The sequence below is a fragment of the Lonchura striata genome, chromosome 25 (assembly GCF_046129695.1).
Source record: "Lonchura striata isolate bLonStr1 chromosome 25, bLonStr1.mat, whole genome shotgun sequence".
Classification (NCBI taxonomy): domain Eukaryota; kingdom Metazoa; phylum Chordata; class Aves; order Passeriformes; family Estrildidae; genus Lonchura; species Lonchura striata.
In genome coordinates, this window is record NC_134627.1 from 1821828 (window position 1) to 1842489 (window position 20662).

At 53.8% G+C, this 20662-nt stretch overlaps 1 protein-coding gene across 4 annotated transcripts in view; it reads left to right on the forward strand.

Annotated features, from left to right (window-relative positions):
* The window catches only part of LOC110479572 (acid-sensing ion channel 2), a 418627-nt gene extending 398221 nt beyond the window's left edge, over positions 1-20406 (forward strand). For 2 of the 4 annotated variants that reach the window (XM_031507053.2, XM_077788250.1), the window contains exons 3-10: positions 822-949; positions 9304-9454; positions 10648-10704; positions 11158-11311; positions 12458-12549; positions 14645-14724; positions 16848-16916; positions 19303-19681. In XM_031507053.2, coding sequence (XP_031362913.2) covers positions 822-949; positions 9304-9454; positions 10648-10704; positions 11158-11311; positions 12458-12549; positions 14645-14724; positions 16848-16916; positions 19303-19404 — 833 coding nt within the window. In that variant the 3' untranslated portion in view covers positions 19405-19681. Of the gene's footprint in view, positions 1-821; positions 950-9303; positions 9455-10647; positions 10705-11157; positions 11312-12457; positions 12550-14644; positions 14725-16847; positions 16917-19302; positions 19682-20016 lie in introns of those variants that run through there. The other 2 variants (XR_004149277.2, XM_077788251.1) reach the window with 2 other exon arrangements.
* The last annotated feature ends 256 nt before the right edge of the window (positions 20407-20662 follow it).

Consider the following 20662-nt stretch of genomic DNA (forward strand, 5'->3'; position numbering starts at 1 on the left):
AGGAATATTCCAGGTTTAGGTCAAATTGGGTCTCGTTAACAACTTCCGCTGTCAGTCCATAGTCCCAGATGGAATCTGGGGTTTGTTGGGATGTGAGAGCAGCAGGAATCCCGAGGAGAGGAGGTGACAGCCCCGGGTGTGTGGGGACAGGAGCTCACAGGGCTGATCTGAGCTCAGATCTGCTTCCAAAGCCACTCTGTGACTTTTGTCCACTCGTTTTGGTGGAAAAGAGGAACTGACCTCGAGTTACTCCACATGGATTTGGGATGTGGAAACCCCCCCATCACCCCAGGCTCTGATGTGTCCCAGCCCAAAAGGCTTTTCCAGCTTGGAGCAGCTGCCAAACCCAAAATTCCTTGACATTTAGGACATTTTTAATGTCATTTCATGACCAGCATTCCCAAGTGGCGTCGGGCTGTGCCAGGGATGAGACAGCAAGAGGCATCCATGAATTCATCAATCCTCAGTATTGGAGCCCTCCTGGAGAGTGGGAACGGCTCGGGTTGGGGTAGGAGGAGTTGGTTTGGTTTGGTGATGTGGGAATGTCACCAAAGTGTCCTGGAACCAAATTCCAGCTGGAAAGTGAGGTCCCCTCCTGGTTTCTCGTCCTTGGAAGTTCAGAGCAGGCTGGAGCCGCTGTTCCAGGGAGGGGAGCTGGGATCAGGAGCTGATGGGAGGTGATTTGGGATGAGGCCCAGGAGTGGTCTGCCCCTAGCAAATCCTGCTGCTGGATTTCCTCCCTTGGTTTCCAGGGATCCGATCATCCAGGTGGGAACATTCCAGCTGTTCTTGAGCTCCTTAAGCTCCCCCTTCTCTTGCAGAGGAGACGACGTTTGAGGCCGGAGTCAAAGTGCAGATCCACAGCCAGTCCGAGCCTCCCTTCGTCCAGGAGCTGGGATTTGGGGTGGCCCCTGGATTCCAGACCTTTGTGGCCACCCAGGAGCAAAGGGTAAGTCCCAAATCCCCATTCCACCCTGGGTTCCCTCCAGGTCTTCCTGGGAGAGATTCCTTCTCCGTAATTGATGTCCCTTGAGATGCAGCTCCATCATTAACAAATTTTTGATGCCTTGCTTCAAATTTCTTGGGATGAGGGCAGCTTTTCCAGGTTATCTGCCATGGTTATTCCACAGTCCTGCATTCCCACAGTTCCTTGAAGTCCCATAGTAATTCCATCTCCAGGACAGATTTCATCCCTGGTGACTTCCCTGCTCTGCTCTTCCATGGTTGGAGCTGAGCTGTGGCAGCTCAAGGTGTTGGGTCCTGTCCAACCCACTGGGTTTTCCCAGCAAAAACAAATTCCAAGGATATAAAAAGAGACAGGAGGACAGAGTTTCCTGATGGAGAGGAGCGGGAATCGTTCAGGTGACACCAGAATATCCACATGATTTATGACAAACTCTCCTGGGATACCTGGGAATCATCATCTTCCATGAGTCCCAGCAGTGACACATCCACATGGATGGATGGATGATGGATGGATGATGGATGGATGATGGATGAATGGATGGATGGATGGATAGATGATGGATGGATGATGGATGGATGGATGATGGATGATGGATGGATGGATGATGGATGGATGGATGGATGGATGGATGGATGGATGGATGGATGGATGGATGGGAAGGGCTGGACAGGGCATCACGTGGTGCCTGATGCCCAAAGATTCTGGGAGCAGCTCCTCGAGTCAGATCCTCCTGGCAGCTCCAGCAGTGATTGAAAAGATTTGCCTTGCTTGAAAATCCCATCCTGGACAAGATTTGGGAGCTGGGCTGGGAGCTGGAGCCTGCAGAGAGGATCTCAAGGACTTTGGGTTAAATTGCTGCAAATTCAAGGCTTTGCTGCAGCTGCTGGAATTCTTCCCCATCCCATTTCCAGCACTGCCTATTCCAATATTTCCATTGAAAAAGGAGAATTCCGACCTGAACATCATCCAGATGAGAGAGAGGGGAAAACATTCCTCCCCACATCCCCCCTTCCACATGGGAGATGTAGAGGACAGAACAGATTTAGGGACTCTCAGCTCAGGGCTGTCCCTTTTTCCGGGGGTTTTGCCAGAGTTTTGCTGATGGGAGAGGGAAGGGCTCATTCCTGGGATTTTCTGACTGGTTTAAAATCATCTGAGGGCTCCAAAGCCTTTCCTCAGGAGAGGTGGAACAATCTCCAGCATTCAGCTCCCACCCCAATCCTTCTTCCCAGAAATTAATTTTTAACCTAATTACAGCCATTAATAGCTTCCTCTAATTAATTAGTAGTCCTTGAGGACCTTCTGGGTTTCCCCCACCTTCCTGATGTGCAGCTTTTATCCCAATCCCTCATTTAGTCTGGGTTTCTCCAACTAAATCTGTTTGCCTGTGCTGCTCCTTTAATAAACCAGAGCCAAAGGTGGAACAGCTCCAGGAAAATCCCACAGGGACTGAGCCCAGGCAGTTATTGGGGTCCTGAACCCAGAGTTTTATATCCTGGGCTATAAATTAAATGATCCTGCAGCTGGAAAAAACAGGAATAAAGAAAAAAATGGAGCTGATTTCCCATCTTCCAGCTCAGAGCAGCCTTGGGGAGTTAATAGCTCTTTCTCCAGGGATAAATAATGTGGAGTGAGGAAGATTTGGGATGGTGGGAGCTGTGGACCCTCTGTGGGACAGAATTTGGGTTGTGAGGTGTCAATTCCTGTCTCTGGATTCATTCCCTGTGGACCTGCTCAATTCCCTCCCTTCATTCCCCATCCCGCTCTGGAAATCAGAGCATTCCCTGGGCTTTGCTCCTGATTTTCTGCCTTCCCAGGGCTGCAGCTGCTCAGCACCACTGAAGATTCACATCCTAGGACCAGGGCATAAATCCTGGCATTCCACCCAGAGCTTTCCAAGATCCCCCTTTCCAGAGCCAGCTCTGCTCTGTGGTTGGGATCTCATTAAATCTCCCTTCAGAATGAGCTCTCAGGCTGGAAAAATGGGAATTAAATCAGCTCTGCTCCTCCTCCTGCAGTGGCTGAGGCCTGCGGCTCCTGCAAGGAGGCACTTCTGGGATTCATTTCCCACCTTGGGAGTTAATGGAGGAGTGACCTTGGGAGGGACCTGGCAGTGTCAGGGTAGAAATGCTGAGTCAGCAACAAAAACTCCTGAGAAAGCAGTTCCAGCAGGAGATTTGTCCATAAAATGTGGTGGATGGGTTAAAGAGGCCAAGCTGCTCCTGGCCAAGGGCCAGGTGAGATGTTTCCTGGTTAAAAAAACATGGGATTGTTCAACCTGGAGGAGACACCAGGGGTGACCCAACTGGGACCTTCCAGGACCTGAAGGGGAGCAGGAAAAATGGAGAAGGAATATTTCCAAGGGCTGGAGGGACAGGACCCAGGGGATGGCTCCCACTGCCAGAGGGCAGGGATGGATGGGAGATTGGGAATTGGGAATTGTTCCCTGGGAGGGTGGGCAGGCCCTGGCACAGGGTGCCCAGAGCAGCTGTGGTGCCCCTGGAGCCCTGGAAGTGCCCAAGGCCAGGCTGGACAGGGCTGGAGCAGCCTGGGATGGTGGGAGGGGTCCCTGCCATGGCAGGGGTGGCACTGGGTGGGCTCTGAGGTCCTTCCAACTGGAACCATTCCAGGATTCCATGAAATCCCAGACTGGAGCAATCCCTGAAGCTCAGGGCAGCCAGGGCTGAGCTCCCTGAGGGAAGCAGGAGCCAGGACACGATGGAGGATTGGAATGAGAACAGGAGGGTCTGGATGGAAAATCCTCCCTGGATCCCCTCCATGCCTGGTGCAGAGGGAAAGGAGCTGGAGAGGTTCCCATGGAGCTGCTGCCCTGGGGCTTTCACCCCATTTCCCATGGGATGAACCCCCACAGTCCCATCCCAGCTGGGGCTCCCTGTGCCTCCCCAGGGCTGCTCCGGGATTGTTTCCATGGCAATTCCTGAGTGGATGGATGAGGTTTGTGTGCTCATGAGCAGGAGCTGGCACAGGGAAGGATCCATCACCTCCAGAGGGATCCCAAGGAGGCCAGGACCCCCTGGAATTGGGAATTACCCTTCAGCTCCCACCACTCCCAGCTTTGGATGGATCCCCTTCCATTTTCCTCTTTCCTGGCACTTTTGGGTGAGCCTGGTGTTGGAATCTCCCCCTCCAGACCTTGGGAAGCTGCACTATCCCTGTGTTATTCCCCTTTTCCCTGACCATGGCACCAAGGCTTGGATGGACACACTAAAATCCATATTTGAAGGGCTGATCCCATGGAGAAAGAGAAATTCCTCTTTCCTTCCCCTTTTCCAGGCTGGTTTTTGCAGCATCTCAGCATCACCCAAAGCTCTTCCGTCAGGAATGGGGTCAGACTTCCCAACAGAGCTGCACAGACCATCCAGGGAAGATGGAAAACACCTGGAAAAGGGCAATTCCTGCCAAATTTTCCATAAAAATTCCAGAGGCTTCAGTGAAGCCCTGGGTTCTGAGCTGTTGTTTGGTGGGTGGGGCTCTGGAGACTCATCCCCTCCAAAGGTCTGGTGGGGTAGAGAGCAGAAGTACAGAGCTGCAGATCCAGAGTGGGATTTGAGAGGCAGGAAAATGGGATTCAGGCCTGGCAGTGATTCCCATTCAGGGTGGAAGCACTGGGATTTGGGAATTAGGAGGAATTAAATAACATTTCCCATGTTTGAGGTGTCATTTTACAAGTGATGGGGTGCCAGGACACAGGGAATGTGTGTCCAGGGAATTCCCTCCCAGTGTCCATCCATCCCTGCCGTGTCCCTGTCCCTCCCACTGCAGGGATGGATGGGACACTGGGAAGGAATTCCTGGCTGGGAGGGTGGGCAGACCCTGGAATGGATTTCCCAGAGAAGCTGTGGCTGCCCCTGGGATCCCTGGAATTGTCCCAGGCCAGGTTGGAGAGGGCTTGGAGCACCTCGGGACAGTGGGAGGTGTCCCTGGGGTTGGAATTGGATGAATTTTAATGTCCCTCCCAACCCAAACCATTCCATAATTCCATGGATTCACATTTCCTAACCCTTGTTCCAAGCATTTTCTGCCACCCATGGTCTGACTCCTCCTGGAAAAAGGTTCACCCCCTGATTTCTTTGTTCCCCTCAATCCCACAAACTCTCCCAATGGATTCCCTCCAATTTATCCTTAAATTCTGAATAAATCCAACAAGTAGATCCCATAAAACAAATCCCACAGAACCTTAATGGCACAGGAGCAGTTGGAAGCAGGAGATGGAAAAAAACTTTGAATTTCTAGGGCAGGAGAGGGGTTTTGGTTAGAAAACAGGGTCGGGAGGGAATTGGGAAAGGATGCAAAGGAAAATGGGTTTGGAGGGAAGGGAGGGAGATGAGGCAGAGCCTGGAAGAGGCAGAGAGTGGGAAGGGAGGTCAGGAAGAGCCATTGGATCCACGGATGAGGGAATGGTTTGGGTTTCCTGCTCCCCCCTGCACCCTGTGAAAAAGAGGATTTTAGAAAAAGGTGGAAAAGTGAGGACAGGAAAACTTCAGAGTCCAATTCCCCCCACCCCCCAAACCAGGTACCTCTGCCAAGTTTGGGAATTGAGTCCAACAAATTCAGGCAGGATGGTCTGGGAGGAGGAGGGGAATGGCCAGGGAAGGAGCAGGAGGAGAGGCAGAGTTTCCTGGAGCAGGGCAGGGGGGAATCTGCATCCCTGAGGGATTTCATCCGTGTGGATATGACTCTGGGGGACATGGGGCAGTTCCATAGAGGGAACAGCCGGACTCATCTCAGAGGGTTTTTCCAACCCTTAGAATTCCATAACTCCACATTATTGGGGATTTAAGGCTGATTTTGCACCTGAGCCACAAGCCCAGCTCATCCAGGGGGAGCAGGAGTGGAAGCAAACTTGGGACGAGGCTCTGGAGGGGCTGCCCGGGACTTTGGGTGGATCTCCAGGAGGTTTCAGTGCTGCTCTTCCTGTTGGGTTTGCAAAGTAGGATCCTGGAGCTCCAAAATCCCATTTTTCCCTGGGCACTCATGGGCCCCATAACACCCCCGAGCTCTGCTCCAAGGGAGCCCCCAGGGGCTGGAAGGGTCAAATTCATCCCTGAAAACCAATTCCTCAGGAAGGAACAGGCAGGATGGGGAAGGAGCTGGAGATGCAAACAGACAATTCCAGCACCATTAACTGGGAGCTGGGATCAGCCAGCTGTGGTTGCTCTGGGATTTTCAGCTTTCCACAAGGGCTGGAGCTGCCTGGGATGGAAATTCCAAGAAGCTGCTGCTGTTGGAGGTCCCCTTAAGGAACGGAGGGCTCTGGTTTCATTGGGAGCCCAGCCTGGGTGGGGATGTTCAGGGAGGGTTTGGGTGCCTCCTTGGGATCGCTGGAGTTTGGTGCCATCAGCCACGTGAGAGAGTCTGGGCAGGAACTGGTGCTGGATCCATCCCAGAGCCAGAGGGGAATGAGGCAGGGAAAGGCTCTTCCCCCAGAGGTGCTGGCACTGCCCAGGGAATGGTCCCAGCCCCGAGGCTGCCAGAGCTGCAGGAGGGTTTGGACAGCGCTGCCAGGGGTGCCCAGGGTGGGATTGTTGGGATCCTGGGGGGTTGCTCGGATGCTGGGGGATTCCTGGAATCCTGGGGGATTGTTGAGATCCTGGGGGATTGTTTGGATCCTGGAGAATTGCCAGGGTCCTGGGGAATTGTTGGGATCCTGGGCAGGAACAGGGGTGGGACTCGGTGCTGGTGAGATCCCTCCCTCCAGGATTTTATTAAACTGCTCTGACCTCTGCTGGGATAATCTCCACCACATTTCCCTGTTTGAGAAAATGAAACGGGCAGGAGGAACACGGATAGCACTTCCAATTAACTGAAGGAGTGACCTCTGTGGCTGCGGGCAGATGCTGCAGCGCCCGGGAGGCTCCGTGCCAGGAGCAGTGTGGAAAGACAGGAATGTGGCCAGGGAAAGGCTTTGGCAGAGCTGATCCTCCCCTGCCCCGGGGATCTGTTCCCTCCAGGTTTCCCAAGCTCATCCCCTCTTTTACTGGCATTTAGAACAAGCAGAATCCATCCAGCTTCGAAGGAGTCAAATCAATTTTTTTCTTCCCCATTTAGCACCTGCCAGCTGGGAACTGATCCTGGTAATCCTGGAGAAAGCCGGGATCAGGAGGGCTGGAAAAGCATTTAATTCATAAATTAATTATCAATGACTGTGAAAGGGCCAGGCTGGGAGTTTGTCACCCTCAATTAGAGGCTGGAGCCGGATTTCTCCACGCAGGAGCAGGAGGAGGAGCCCTCGGGAAGCTGCCAGGGAGCACAAAGCCTGCAGGATCCGAGGGCAGGGATGTTCCTGCTGCCTTTTTCCTGCTTTTCCTGCTGCTGTGCCGTGCTTTGCTCCATTTTGGGGCAGCAGGGGAGGGTGAGGGAGCAGCTCCACATCCCGGGGCTGATCCAGCCCAGATCCCTCCCACCAACCCATACAGGGATCATCTGGAAGAAAGGAAAGGGATTCCCTCAGGAACCCTTCGGGAGAAGGATCTGGAGGGGCTGCAGGAGCAGGATCAGACCCAGTGAATTGTCCCCCGTTAATTGTCCCCGAGGCTGAGGGCTGGCAGTGCTCCCTCCATCCATCATCCATCCATCCATCCATCCATCATCCATCCATCCATCCATCCATCCATCCATCCATCATCCATCATCCACCAATCCACCCATCCATCCATCCATCCATCCATCATCCATCATCCTTCCATCATCCATCCATCCATCCATCCATCCATCCATCCATCCATCATCCATCCATCCATCCATCCATCCATCCATCCATCCATCATCCATCCATCCATCCATCCATCCATCCATCATCCATCCATCCATCATCCATCCATCCATCCATCCATCATCCATCCATCCATCCATCATCCATCCATCCATCCATCCATCCATCATCCATCCATCAATCCACCCATCCATCCATCCATCAATCATCCATCCATCCATCCATCCATCCATCCATCATCCATCCATCATCCCTCCATCCATCATCCATCCATCCATCCATCCATCCATCCATCCATCCATCCATCCATCCATCATCCATCATCCTTCCATCATCCATCCATCCATCCATCCATCCATCCATCCATCCATCATCCATCCATCCATCATCCATCCATCCATCCATCCATCATCCATCATCCATCCATCCATCCATCATCCATCCATCCATCCATCCATCCATCCATCCATCCATCATCCATCCATCCATCATCCATCCATCCATCCATCCATCCATCCATCATCCATCCATCCATCCATCCATCCATCCATCCATCCATCCATCCATCATCCATCATCCTTCCATCATCCATCATCCATCCATCCATCCATCCATCCATCCATCCATCCATCCATCCTGTTCCTGCTCCCTGGGGTGCCTTTCCCAGCTCTGCAGCAGCTCCAGAGCAGGGATCCATCTCTGCAGGGAGTTCAGCAGCTCCGTGGGGTTGTGGCTTTGGGTGGAAAGGCTCTTCCTGATTTGGCCTGGAAGGGGTTCAGGGGAGCCCTTAGGGATGGATTTCCCCGGATTTAACCCCAGGGATTCCCGTGCCAGGCCGGGAGCAGCAGCTGGGGGAAAACTCCACACATTTCCAGGGAATGTGCAGATCTTCCTGCTTGGGGAGAGTTTGGTGGAGCTTTTGCAGTTTGTAAAGTGGAGTCTGCTAGGCAGAAATTCCAGCTGATCCCTCCACAGCTGCTGCCACTCCCAAGATGGTGATTGTCACCTGAGAGTGTCACCTCCAGGACGTTCATTGTCACCTGGGAGTGTGCTCCCATGGCACTGGGACAGCTTGTCCCAGTGAGTTATCCCAGGAATTGGGGAGCTCCTGGTGGGGAGGATGCCCTGAGGGACTGCGTGGGCTGCCTTGTGACAGGGGACATGTCCTGCCCTGGCCCTGTCTGGCACCTCATGTCCCTGTCCCCATCCTTGTCCCCAGCTGACGAACCTGCCCCTGTCCCTGTCCCCAGATAATGTCCCTGTTCCTGTCCCCAGCTGACCCTGTGCTGTCTCTCCCTGTCCCCAGTTGATGTCCCTGTCCTGGTTGCCAGTTGACAGCCCTGTACCCAGTTCATGACCCTGTCCCTGTCCCTGTCCCTGTCCCTGTCCCTGTCCCTGTCCCATCCCTGTCCCCAGCTGACCCTGTGCTGTCTCTCCCTGTCCCCAGCTGATGTCCTGTCCCGTCCCTGTCCCCTAGCTGATGTCCTGTCCCGGTTGCCAGTTGACAGCCCTGTACCCAGTTCATGACCCTGTCCCTGTCCCCAGCTGACGTTCCTGTCCCCATCCCTGTCCCCAGCTGACCCTGTCCCGTCCCTGTCCCCAGCTGACGTACCTGCCCCCGCCGTGGGGCGAGTGCCGCTCCCCGGAGCTGGGGCTGGCGTTTTTCCCGGTGTACAGCGTCACGGCCTGCAGGATCGACTGCGAGACCCGCTACATCGTGGAGAACTGCAACTGCAGGATGGTGCACATGCCAGGTCAGGGACAGGGACACTGGGCACGAGCTGGAGGGACAACTCATGGGCCAGGTCGGGGACTGGAGGACAGGGGGACAGCGGGGACACCTGGCCATGGGCTGGAGGGAGATGTCAGCTCAGGGACAGGGACACCTGGGGACAGCAGGGATGCCTGGGCATGGGATGGAGGGATGGTCCACATGACAAGTCAGGGACAGTGGACACCGTGGGACACCTGGGGGACAGACTGGAGGGACAGGCCATGTGCCAGATCAGTGATAAGGACACGTGGGGGACGCTGAAGGCTGGGCTGGAGGGACAGGCCATGTGCCAGGTCAGGGACGGGACACCAGGGGACACCTGGGGCTGGGCTGGAGGGACTGGGGGTACCTGAGGGAAGAAGGTGCCCATGGCCTTTGGGAAAGGCTGGGTCTGAGGCAGCAGGGCCATCCCTGTCCTGGGGGATCAGGGACAGCAGAGGGACAGGGGGGATTGTCCAGCCCTGCTCTGGGTTGGGGCAGCCTCAGTGAGCGTTCTGGGGCAGTTTTGGGCACCACAAAATAAAAAAGACATCAGAGGACTCAAGAGGGTCCAAAGGAGGGGCATGAGGCTGGGGAAGGGTCTGGAGGAGCAGCTGAGGACACTTGGCCTGTTCAGCTGGAGCAGAGGGGGCTGAGGGCAGAGCTCAGCAGGGCTGCAGCTCCTCCCCAAGGGCAGCTCTGATCTCTGCTCCGGGACAGGGACAGGAGCCAGGGAATGGCTGGAGCTGGGCCAGGGGATTTGGGATGGAGCTCAGGGAAAGGCTCTTCCCCCAGAGGTGCTGGCACTGCCCAGGCTCCCCAGGGAATGGTCCCAGCCCCGAGGCTGCCAGAGCTCCAGGAGGGTTTGGACAGCGCTGCCAGGGGTGCCCAGGGTGGGAGTGGGGGGCTCTGGGCAGGGCCAGGGTGGGACTGGGTGGTCCTGGGGGGTCTTTCCAGCCCAGGATATTCCAGGATTCCCTGTGAAATAGGGGCAAGCCATGGAAGAGAGACCTGGGTCTGATTAAGGTTGGAAAAGACTTCCTGGACCATCCAGTCCCACCTTTTTTAGCTCCAGGGCCTCCCTGCTCCAGCAGCTCCTGCAGAAGGCCCCTGTGGCAGGCAGAGCTGGGGGCTGCAGGGGGTCCCCGGGGAGAGCCCGGTGTCCCCTGTGATGGCTTTGTCCTGTCCCTGCAGGGGATGCTCCCTTCTGCACCCCGGAGCAGTACAAGGAGTGCGCAGAGCCCGCGCTCAGTGAGTACCGGGGATCCCTGATCCAGGGAATGGAAGGTTCATGGAAGGTTCATGGAATTCCAGCGGCCTGGATGCTCCCTGGAGAGGGGGTGGGATTAGCCCCAGCTTGCTGGGAAGTGCTGGATGCATGCTGGGATGAAGTTTCTCCTGGTTCTCCATGGGGCAAAGGGCTCCATGAGCACAGAAACCCTTGGGATCAGGGGAGCCCCAGGAGCCGCCCTGGGCTGGGATGGAGGGACCCATTCCACGTCTGCATTCAGCCACGAGTTCTCCAAGCTGTTGTTGACGACAGCGTTGCCTCCAGCAAGAGGCCTCTCCAAGGTGGTGAGAACTGGGATGAACTGGGAGAGAAATGTCCAGAGTGGCCCCTGGGCCCCTTTCTGGGAGGGATAATCTCTGCTCCGTTTCCCTGCTCCGTGGGCCCCCGTGTGCTCCATGCCTGCCCCCCTGCAGGTCTCCTGGCAGAGAAGGACAGCAATTACTGCATCTGCAGGACCCCCTGTAACCTCACCAGGTACAACAAGGAGCTCTCCATGGTCAAGATCCCCAGCAAGACCTCGGCCAAGTACCTGGAGAAGAAGTTCAACAAGTCGGAAAAATACATCTCGTGAGTGGGGGAGGACCTGAATTCCTTTGGTTTTTGGGAGGGAAATGTCTGGAAAGGGCCCAGTCCTGGCCAATCCATGCCCAGCACAGGGATGTCTTCCAGGGAAGAGCAGAGTGAAAACCTGGGAGAGATGAGGTTGTTTCTTCTCAGTAGATTTCTTCTCTGAGTTCCTTCCCAAGCATTATCCTCATGGGGATCCTCCAGTCCCACCAAAAAAAGTGCAAGATTTCCCACTTTGCTGGTCCTGTTGGAGGTTTGTATCTCTGGGCTGAGCTCCTCAGGCCGTGGAGCTCTCCCAGCCCCGGGCATGTGATTGCTGTGTGTGGGAAGTGAGAGTTCTTCCAGATCCTTTGGATTCTTGTCACAGAATCACAGGATCATGGAATGGTTTGGGTGGGAAGGGACCTTAAACCCACCCAGTGCCACACTGCCATGGCAGGGAAACCTCCCACTGTCCCAGGCTGCTCCAAGCCCCCTCCAACCTGGCCTTGGGCACTTCCAGGCCTCCAGGGGCACCACAGCTGCTCTGGGCACCCTGTGCCAGGGACTCCCTGCCCTCACAACCAGGAAAAGAGTTCCCAGCACAGAGAGATCCAGGATCCTGAGGAGTTCTGGGGAAATGTCGCTGTCGAGGCAGGACGGGAATGAGAAGATTGACCAGAAGGCTGCTGAGAGTAAAACTCCAGTTTATTCAAAATACCCCACTCTTTTATACAGAGCTTCATGAGGACCAATTCCATTGGTTCTGAAGTGAAAACAACCCCCAGCATTGGTGCAGAGTGCTCGATGCACAGTGATAGAACTTAACTATAAACAATGTGAACAACAAGAGAGATAAAGAATTATTTGCATTCTTCTCCAGCTCTTTCCCAGCCTTCTGCCTGGCTAGAAACTCCTGTTTCTCTCTTTGACTGAATCTGAGACCCACAGGGAAACCTTTCCCAGCTGCTGCAAAGGCTCCCAGAGCCCTCAGGGTGCCCTGAGCTCCTGGTCTGCACCAGCTCCAAGTTCTGTGGGATCTGAGGACCCCAGAGAGAGGAACAATCCTTACAAAGGGAAATAAGGCCCCAGAACCCCGTTTTTCCCTTACCCCAAAGCATTGGTCCACCAGGGGCTCCTGGGCTGATGTTTTTCCTGTTCCCACAGAGAGAATATTCTCGTGCTGGACATTTTTTTTGAAGCACTCAACTATGAGACCATTGAGCAGAAGAAAGCCTATGAAGTGGCAGCCTTACTTGGTAAGGGGGGACTGGGACCAGTCTGGGGTCTCTGCTGGTCTGGGAGGGGCAGAGAGAGGCTGGGAGGGGTCCACAGCCCTGAAACCCCCAGCAAGGACCCATGTCTGCTTTCCTCACCCCACCATGGCACCCCAGGGATGTCCCCATGGATACTCTGTGTGTTCATGGACAGTTCTGGAGCTGCTCCATCCCTGCCTGTGCCCTGTTCTGGCAGATTCTGGGCCTGGGTGGGCACTGGGTGCCCTCTGTGGTGCAGGTGTAGAGGCCATCCCAAAACCATCTCCCCATCAGCTCTTCCCTGTTCCACATCCAAGTTTTCAAGCTAGGCTTGAGCTCTTGGCCTTTAGCTGCTTCATGGAGGAGGAGGAGGAGGAGGAGGAGGAGGAGGAGGAGGAGGAGGAGGAGGAGGAGGAGGAGACCCATGGAAGGTTCTGCTCCATCCCTGCCTGCTCCCAGCACCACAGTTTTTGGAGATTCTGCTCCCCTGGGCAGTGTGTGGGGAACATCCCAGAACCATCTCACAGCCCCTCTTCCCTGCTCCAAATCCATCCTTTCCAACTGGGCCTGAGCTCTTGGCCTTTGGATGCCTCAGGAAGGAGCTGAAGGAGACCCACAGAAGGTTCTGCTCCATCACTGTCTGCTCCCATTTTTTGAGATTTTGGGGCTGGGTGCTCTCTGTGTTGCCTCCTGGGCAGTGTGTGGAGGACATCCCAAAATCACGTCTCCATCACCTCCTCCCTGCTCCAAATCCGTCCTTTCCAGCAGGAGGTGGAGGAGATCCATGGAAGGTCCTGGAGCTGCTCCATCCCTGCTTGCTTCCAGCTCCCCATGTTTGGAGATTTGGGGTTGGGTGGGTGCTGGCGCTCTCTGGGGTGCAGGGTGTGGGGGACATCCCAAAACCATCTCCCCATCACCTCTTTCCTGCTCCAAATCCACCTTTTCCAGCCAGGCCTGGGTCCTTGGCCTTTGGATGCCATGGAAGAGCTGCAGGGGACCCTGAGCTGCTCAGCCCCAAATCAGCTCCACCTTTGGGATCCCAGCTGCGGATTTGGGATTTGCCTCGTTGGGTTTGGGGTGGGGGTGAGCCCTCCCCCAGCCCTACAGCCTGCCTGAGCCACCCCAAATCCCTGGATCCCTCTGGAATGCTGGGAGTGCTCAAACCTCGGGAAGCTGGAGCTGGGTCACCCCTGGGCAGGGAGGTGTCCCCATGTCCCCCACATGGGTGGCCCTGCCAAGTGCCCCCTCAGGAGCCCTTCTGCACCTCCTGGGGCTTTTCCAGGAATTCCAGGCAGGAAGTGGAGGCTGCTGGAGCCTCTCTGACCCAAACCTCATTTGCACCTCCTAGGACCCTCATTCCCAAGGCTCTGGAGCTTCAGGAAGAGCCTCATCCCAGAATCCTTTCCCCAGGTTCAAAGCCTCCAGGTGATTCCCCCTGGTGTAAACCCAGAACACCCCCTGGGATCATTCAGGGTTCTCACCTTGATCCCAAACCTTCCCCCTCTTTCCTCTCTCCGTGTCTCATGGACACCCCTGGGAAAGGCCCCTCCCTCCCCACCCATGGGTGCCTTTGCTCTGGGGGTCAGTCCAGGGCTGTTTTCCAGCAAAGTCCATGGGATTTGCCTTCCCTGAGCACCACATCCCAGTCACCTTCCCAGCAGATTCCTGGGAATCTCCTCTCCTCAGGTTCCTCCTCCAGCCCGGGACACTCAAACAGAAGCCAGGAGATGCTTCCCAAAAACACCTCGGGCAGCCAGGAGGGAGCAGGGAGTTTCATTGTCCATGGCTGCTGATTTCACGTGCCCCAGTCCAGGCTGGGGACAGCTCCCATTCCAGGGAAGGGAATCCCTTCCCACTTACTGCCAGGTTGGGGATTTTCCTTGGCTCCAGGGACATTCATGGTTCCCAGCACCTTCCCCAGAGCAGGAATTGGCATTCCTGGGATGCAGCCTGGAGGGCTCCGGGCTCCATTAGCAGGAAAACCATGGGGCTGCGCCGATGCCGTGCAGACCCTGCTGCTCCGGGGAATTGTTCCCGGATTTTGGGGATGGCAGCGCCCAGCAGTGCCTGGGAGCCCTCACGGTGCTGTGCCCTGCAGGTGACATTGGTGGCCAGATGGGGCTGTTCATCGGGGCCAGCATCCTCACCATCCTCGAGCTCTTCGATTACCTGTATGAGGTGAGGCCTGCCCAGCCCCGGCGCGGGACTGCGCTCCCTGGAGCCCCTCAGCCCAGGATTTGCCATTCCTGGAGCCCCTCAGCCCAGGATCTCCCACCCTGGAGCCCCTCAGCCCAGGATTCCCCTCCCTGGAGCCCCTCAGCCCAGGATCTCCCACCCTGGAGCCCCTCAGCCCAGGATTCCCCTCCCTGGAGCCCCTCAGCCCAGGATTCCTCACCCTGGAGCCCCTCAGCCCAGGATTCCCCTCCCTGGAGCCCCTCAGCCCAGGATTTGCCATTCCTGGTGCCCCTCATCCCTGGATTTGCCCCTCCTGGAGCCCCTCATCCCTGGATTTGCCCCTCCTGGAGCCCCTCATCCTGGATTTTCTGTTCCCCGGGGATCCCAGAGCCCCCCCAAAATCCTGTATTTCCAACCTGCCTCATCCAGCTCCCCACAGCCCCAGCTCAGGCAGTTTTATTGTCATGGGATGTGAGAGTTGTCAGTTTTATTTATTTTTGTCCATTTGATTTAATGTGTCCCAATCCAGGCTGGGGACATCCCATTCCAGGGAAGGGAACCCCACGGTCCCAGCCCTGAACTCTCTTCAAATCCTCTAATTCTCTTTTTTTTTTTTTTTTTTTTTTTTTTTTTTTTTTTTTTAATGCTGACTTTATATTTTATATTTTCAGACAATTGCCCCTATACCAATCCCTCCTAGGCAGCTCCAGCATTGGTGCCATTAACCAGGAATAAAATATGGAAAAATTCCAGGCCTAAAGCTCAGAGCTCAACAAAAGCTGAGCCTGGATACCCAAATATTTAATTAAATTTGCCTTTTCCTGAATTTTTTGGGGTCTCTTCCTAAGCAGGCCATAAGAAACCTCACAAATTTGGGGTTTTTCATCTCTGTTTCCCTCCTTTCTTTGATATCTGCTGACAAAATTGTCAAATATGGGGGTTTTGCTGCTCTTTTTATTTTTTTCATCTTATTTGGGCTTAAAATTAATTTTGTCCCCTCCGAGAAGCTCCCTGGGGATGCCCAGCAGGGGAATCTTCACAATCCCAGATATTTAACCCCCACCAGCCAGAGGAAAACAGTAATAAAATACCTTAAAATTTCAAAAAGATCTACACAGTTTTCCACTCTGCTCAGAGTTTCACAAAGCGGGAGTCAGCAGCTCAAAAATTTGAGTCTTCAGCCAAAATATTTACAGATTCTGGCAATGACAGCAACGAGATTTTTTTTTTTTTTTTTTTTTTTTATGGATTGGCCAAATCTGGGGGAAATATTGACCATAAAGAAGCTTTTTTGTGATCTTCTGCTGAGCTCTGTCCTCCTGGTCCCAAATTCCCACCACACTTCCCTGCACCAGCCAGCATCCACATTCCTTAGGAACTGACCCAGTTTTTGGGGATTTCAGCTTTCTTCTTGTTGGTTTTATTTCTATTTTCTCCCAGTGGGAGCTTTCCAGTAAAACACTTCTCAATTTTTATGGGATTTCTCTGGAAGCCAAATCCTGCAGCAGCAGAAAAATGAGGGGGCTAGGAAGGAGCTCACAGAGCTGGGAGTTTCTCTGAACCCCAAAAGTGTCCCAAAAATGGAATTTTTGTGAGTTTTATTCCATGTAAGAGAATGCTGGAATGGTTTGGATGGAAGGGACCTTAAGGATCATTGAATTCCACCCCCAGCCATGGCAGGGACACCTCCCACTGTCCCAGCCCTGTCCAGCCTGGCCTTGGGCACTGCCAGGGCTCCAGGGGCACCACAGCTGCTCTGGGCACCCTGTGCCAGGACCTGCCCACCCTGCCAGGGAACAATTCCTAATTCCCAATCTCCCACCCATCCCTGCCCTCTGGCAGTGGGAGCCATTCCCTGGGTCCTGTCCCTCCATCCCTTGTCCCCAGTCCCTCTCCAGCTCTCCTGGAGCCCCTTTGGGCCTGGCAGGGGCTCTGAGCTCTCCCTGGAGCTTCTCCTCTCCAGGTGACACCCCCAGCTCTGCCAGCCCGGCTCCATGGCACAGTCCTTGGAGCATCCTCCTCCTCCTCCCACCCCTTTGGAATGCAGCCCCAAACCCAGCACACCCCATTGCTCCCCATCCCCCTGCAGCCTCTTCCCACCCTAATCTGGCTCCCTCTTCTTGCAGCTGATCAAGGAGAAGTTGTTGGACCTTCTTGGGAAAGAGGAAGAGGACGGGAGCCATGACGAGAACGTGGTAAGGAGAGGGGGGGAGGTGCCCTGGGCACGCTGGAGCTCTTCCCACGTGTTCAGGTTATTAAAATTGTAATTAGAGATGCCTCTGCCCCAGTTAACAGGACCAGATGCCAGTGACAACAGTCTGGGGTTTATTGGATAGCAAATATGAGGGGGAGGGAGGAAAGAGAGAAAAAGCAAGGGAAAGAAATGGAAAATAGGTGGGGGGAGCAGAAAGAGAGGGACAGAGACGGAATAAGGAAAATATCACCATCTGTGATTGATCCCACTGATCCTGCCCAGCTGGGCTGGGTGGCAGAGGTGCCCCAGGAGCACAGAATCTGCTGGGCTGGCACAGCTCAGGCCGTGGGAAGCCCAGGCAGGGCTGGAGTTTGCCACTGGCTCCTCCACAGCCTCCAGGTCTGCTGCACCACGGGCGGTGCGAGGCCTCAGGAAGGACTGGGGAGCACCCGGGGGTGTCTGGGCGCTGGGACACCCCCGGGTGCTCCTCACCTGGGTGTCCCTGGATGTGCCTCCAGGACTGGGCTGGTCTGTGTGAGGGGGTGCACCCAAAGCCTCCTCCTCCTCCTCACTGCGGGGCCTCAGCCTGGCTCCTGCGAGCTCTGCTCTCCCCAGACCCAGCCAGGGAAGCTCTCTGCTGCCTCTGGCTTTCTGCTGGATGCATTCCTCCCCCTCAGCCTTGCTTGGTTTTGCCTGGGCCTGAGATGATTAAGGAATGGGTTTCCCTTTATCTAAATTAGGTTTCATTTACAATCCCAAGTCCCAGCCAGGCATCTTCAGGGAGGCTTCTTCAGCTGTACCTTCTTTATCCAGCTGTGTTAGAGCGAGCAGGCTCTGTCAGTGTGTGAGGCATGAACCTTTTCAGTCTCTGCAGCCCCAGACCAGCCAGGGGAGTCTCTGCTGCGTTTCTGGTGCAGGCACTGCTCCCCTCAGCCTGGTTGGTTGAGGGGATTGAAGGATGGCTTGTTTCCCTTTGTCCAATCCCAGCACTTCGACTTCCAGCCCAAAGCTCTCCAAGGAGCTTTCTGTGCTTGTGGCTCCTGTTAGAAATACATTTTATATTGTTGGTTTTCGCAAATATTATATGTGTAGTGTTAAAATAACTTTACTTTTATTTCCACTCTTAACAAAACTTAGATATAATAATAGTAGCTAATATAGTTTTGAGTTACCTGTTTAGTTAAGATAACATCCAGTGAACATGTCATGAAGACCCTACTATTCAAACACCAACCATCAGCATCTACTGTCTACAGAAAATATAAACCAAAGCCCAGACTAGAAGTAATAAAGAGAATAAACCAAAACCACAACCAAAAACCACACATACTCTAGAAAAATAGACCCAAAGAACAACCATACAAAATAGTTCCAAGAAAATGTAAACTAGTTTATAGAACGATATAAATATGCATAAGTCTATGAATATACTGCAAAGCTGATATAATAGAAAAAATATTTAAGTATCTCCGAAGATAAGTGTGCTCTTAGGTAAATGCCAATACCCAACTGTTTTTAACCCTTTATTTCTATCTCCTACTATCCTTTTATTAAACTTTTCTTTTTAAATTTTACCAATGTCTTGGTTTGAAAAGACAGGAGTCTGTGAAGGAAGGCAAGAGCCTCCTGTGAAATGGAAAAGGTAAACCCCCTCCCTCCAAATTACCACAATTTTAAAAAAGGCTCTCAGGCAAAAATATGGGAATGGGAATAACAGTTCTTTACTAGGAAAAAAATTAAATTATAATAATAAAGAAAATGTAATTAGTACAAACAAAACTAGTGATAGAGTCAGAAACGTGACACCCTGAGGAGTCAGGGTGTTGGGAACAGTCCAGTTAAATGGTGGCTGCTCCTGGAGTGGCAGATGGAATGCTGCTGGAGTGGTGATCTCTACAAGGGTGGAGTTTCCTCTGAAGGTCTGGTGATAGAGTAGATGGGCCTGGTCTTCCTTTGGGCTTCCAGCAGAGAAGAAAGCTGCTCCTCTGGGAATCCACTGAAGGGGCTGCCCTGGTCTCCCAAAAAATGCTGATTTTATATAGGTAGGGGTGCTTGGCTCCTCCCTCTGGGTGGAGTATCTCACAAAGGGATGATGGAACTTTCCCAGCCATGCAGGGAGTCATTCCATGGCCCATGAACAGAAGATACCTCCCCGAAGGGAGACATTGTTCTTGGGAGAGACAAGAAAACTGCCCAACCTCCAACAGATGGCAAATAGAATACATGCTTATCTTACAAGCCAGGACAACCAAAAAAGTAAACCTCCTTTTCCTCAGCTCCTTTCTCAGTTCTCGTTACAAGGAGCAGAACGTTGTGTTTGAGGCTGTGTCCCTGACACGGGGAGCAGCAGCAGCTGTGGGTAACGCTTTCCTGGTTTTCCATGGCAGAGCACCTGTGATCCAGTGCCAAACCACTCGGAGAGCCTGAGCCACACTGTGACCGTGCCCCTGCAGGCCCCGCTGGGGACGCTGGAGGAAATCGCCTGCTGACCCCTCCCCACCACAGTGCCCACCCCGAGGAAGGAAAACTGCACAGGGAAAAACAGGGACCCAGCTCAGGTTTGCACTGGGGGGGAAAAAAAAAAAAGATGGAGAAAAAAAAATACTGGGAAAAAATACTGAAAAAACTTATTTAAAAAATCTATTAAAAAATGAAAAAAAAAAAAAAGAAGAAGAAGAAAAACTCGCTATGCATTAAAAGAATATAAAAATAATATAAAAATATAAATTCTAAATATACTCTGCCCAAAGTGAGAGGCGCCTTGGACTTGACTCCTGTTGTCCTTTCCTCCTGGGGGTTTGGCTCCAACCTGGGAAGCAGCTGCCAGGCTGGGAGAGCTGGGAATGTTCACCTGGAAAAGGGAAGCTCAGAGAAGAGAAACCTCAGAGCCCCTTCCAATGCCTAAAGGGACTCCAGGAGAGCTCGAGAGGCACTTGGCACACGGGATGGAGGGACAGAACACTTTTTGGGATTGTCCAAGCCTGAGCAGCAGCAGCAAATCCCAAAGGAAGCATCCCAAATATCCCAAGCACTGCACGCCAGGGCTTTGCCTGGCCCCGGGATTCCTCAGCTGCCTCTCTCAGCTCTGTTCCTCTTTGCAGTCCCTGGGTTTCAGTGCCAGAAGGAGCATCCCAGAATTCTCCATTCCCAGCGCCGTAGGCTGAGAGTTTTAGAGTAAAAGAGATCCCAAAGTCGGCGCTCTCGGATTCTTCTCCCGGTCGCGTCCTCTGGGTGAGGTTGGGCTGAATCCCAAGCTCAGCCCAAGGTGAGCATCCCTGGAGAGGAGCCACAGGGATCCCTATGGATCATCCCAGCCCTGCTCCTCCTCCTGCAGTGTCTGCAGAGTCCAGGAGCAGTGGGTGGGGTTGGCTTCATTCATTTCTTTAATTTTTGGGGGGAATTTTTGGAATTTCCTTCTTATCCCATTCATGGATTCTGTGCTTTCTCCTCGTTCTCCTGACTGATATTAAAGCTGGTCTTGTGGAAATGGCCAGGCTGTGTCATTCCTGCCTTGCCCTCATTCCCAGCAGATCCCAGGAAAAGCCTTCCCAGGGCTCTTCCTCATCCCTTATCCTTATCCCTCCTTTTCCTCCTCCACCACATCTTCACACAGCTCCGTTTGGGTGGGAGTCGTGCCATGGCCATGCTCAGCTGCATTCCTGCCTTCCCTGGGATGGGGATCAGCAGGATGTGCTGGGATCTCTGGGATGCTGTGGAATCTCTTTGCTGACAGAGGTGTTGGAAACC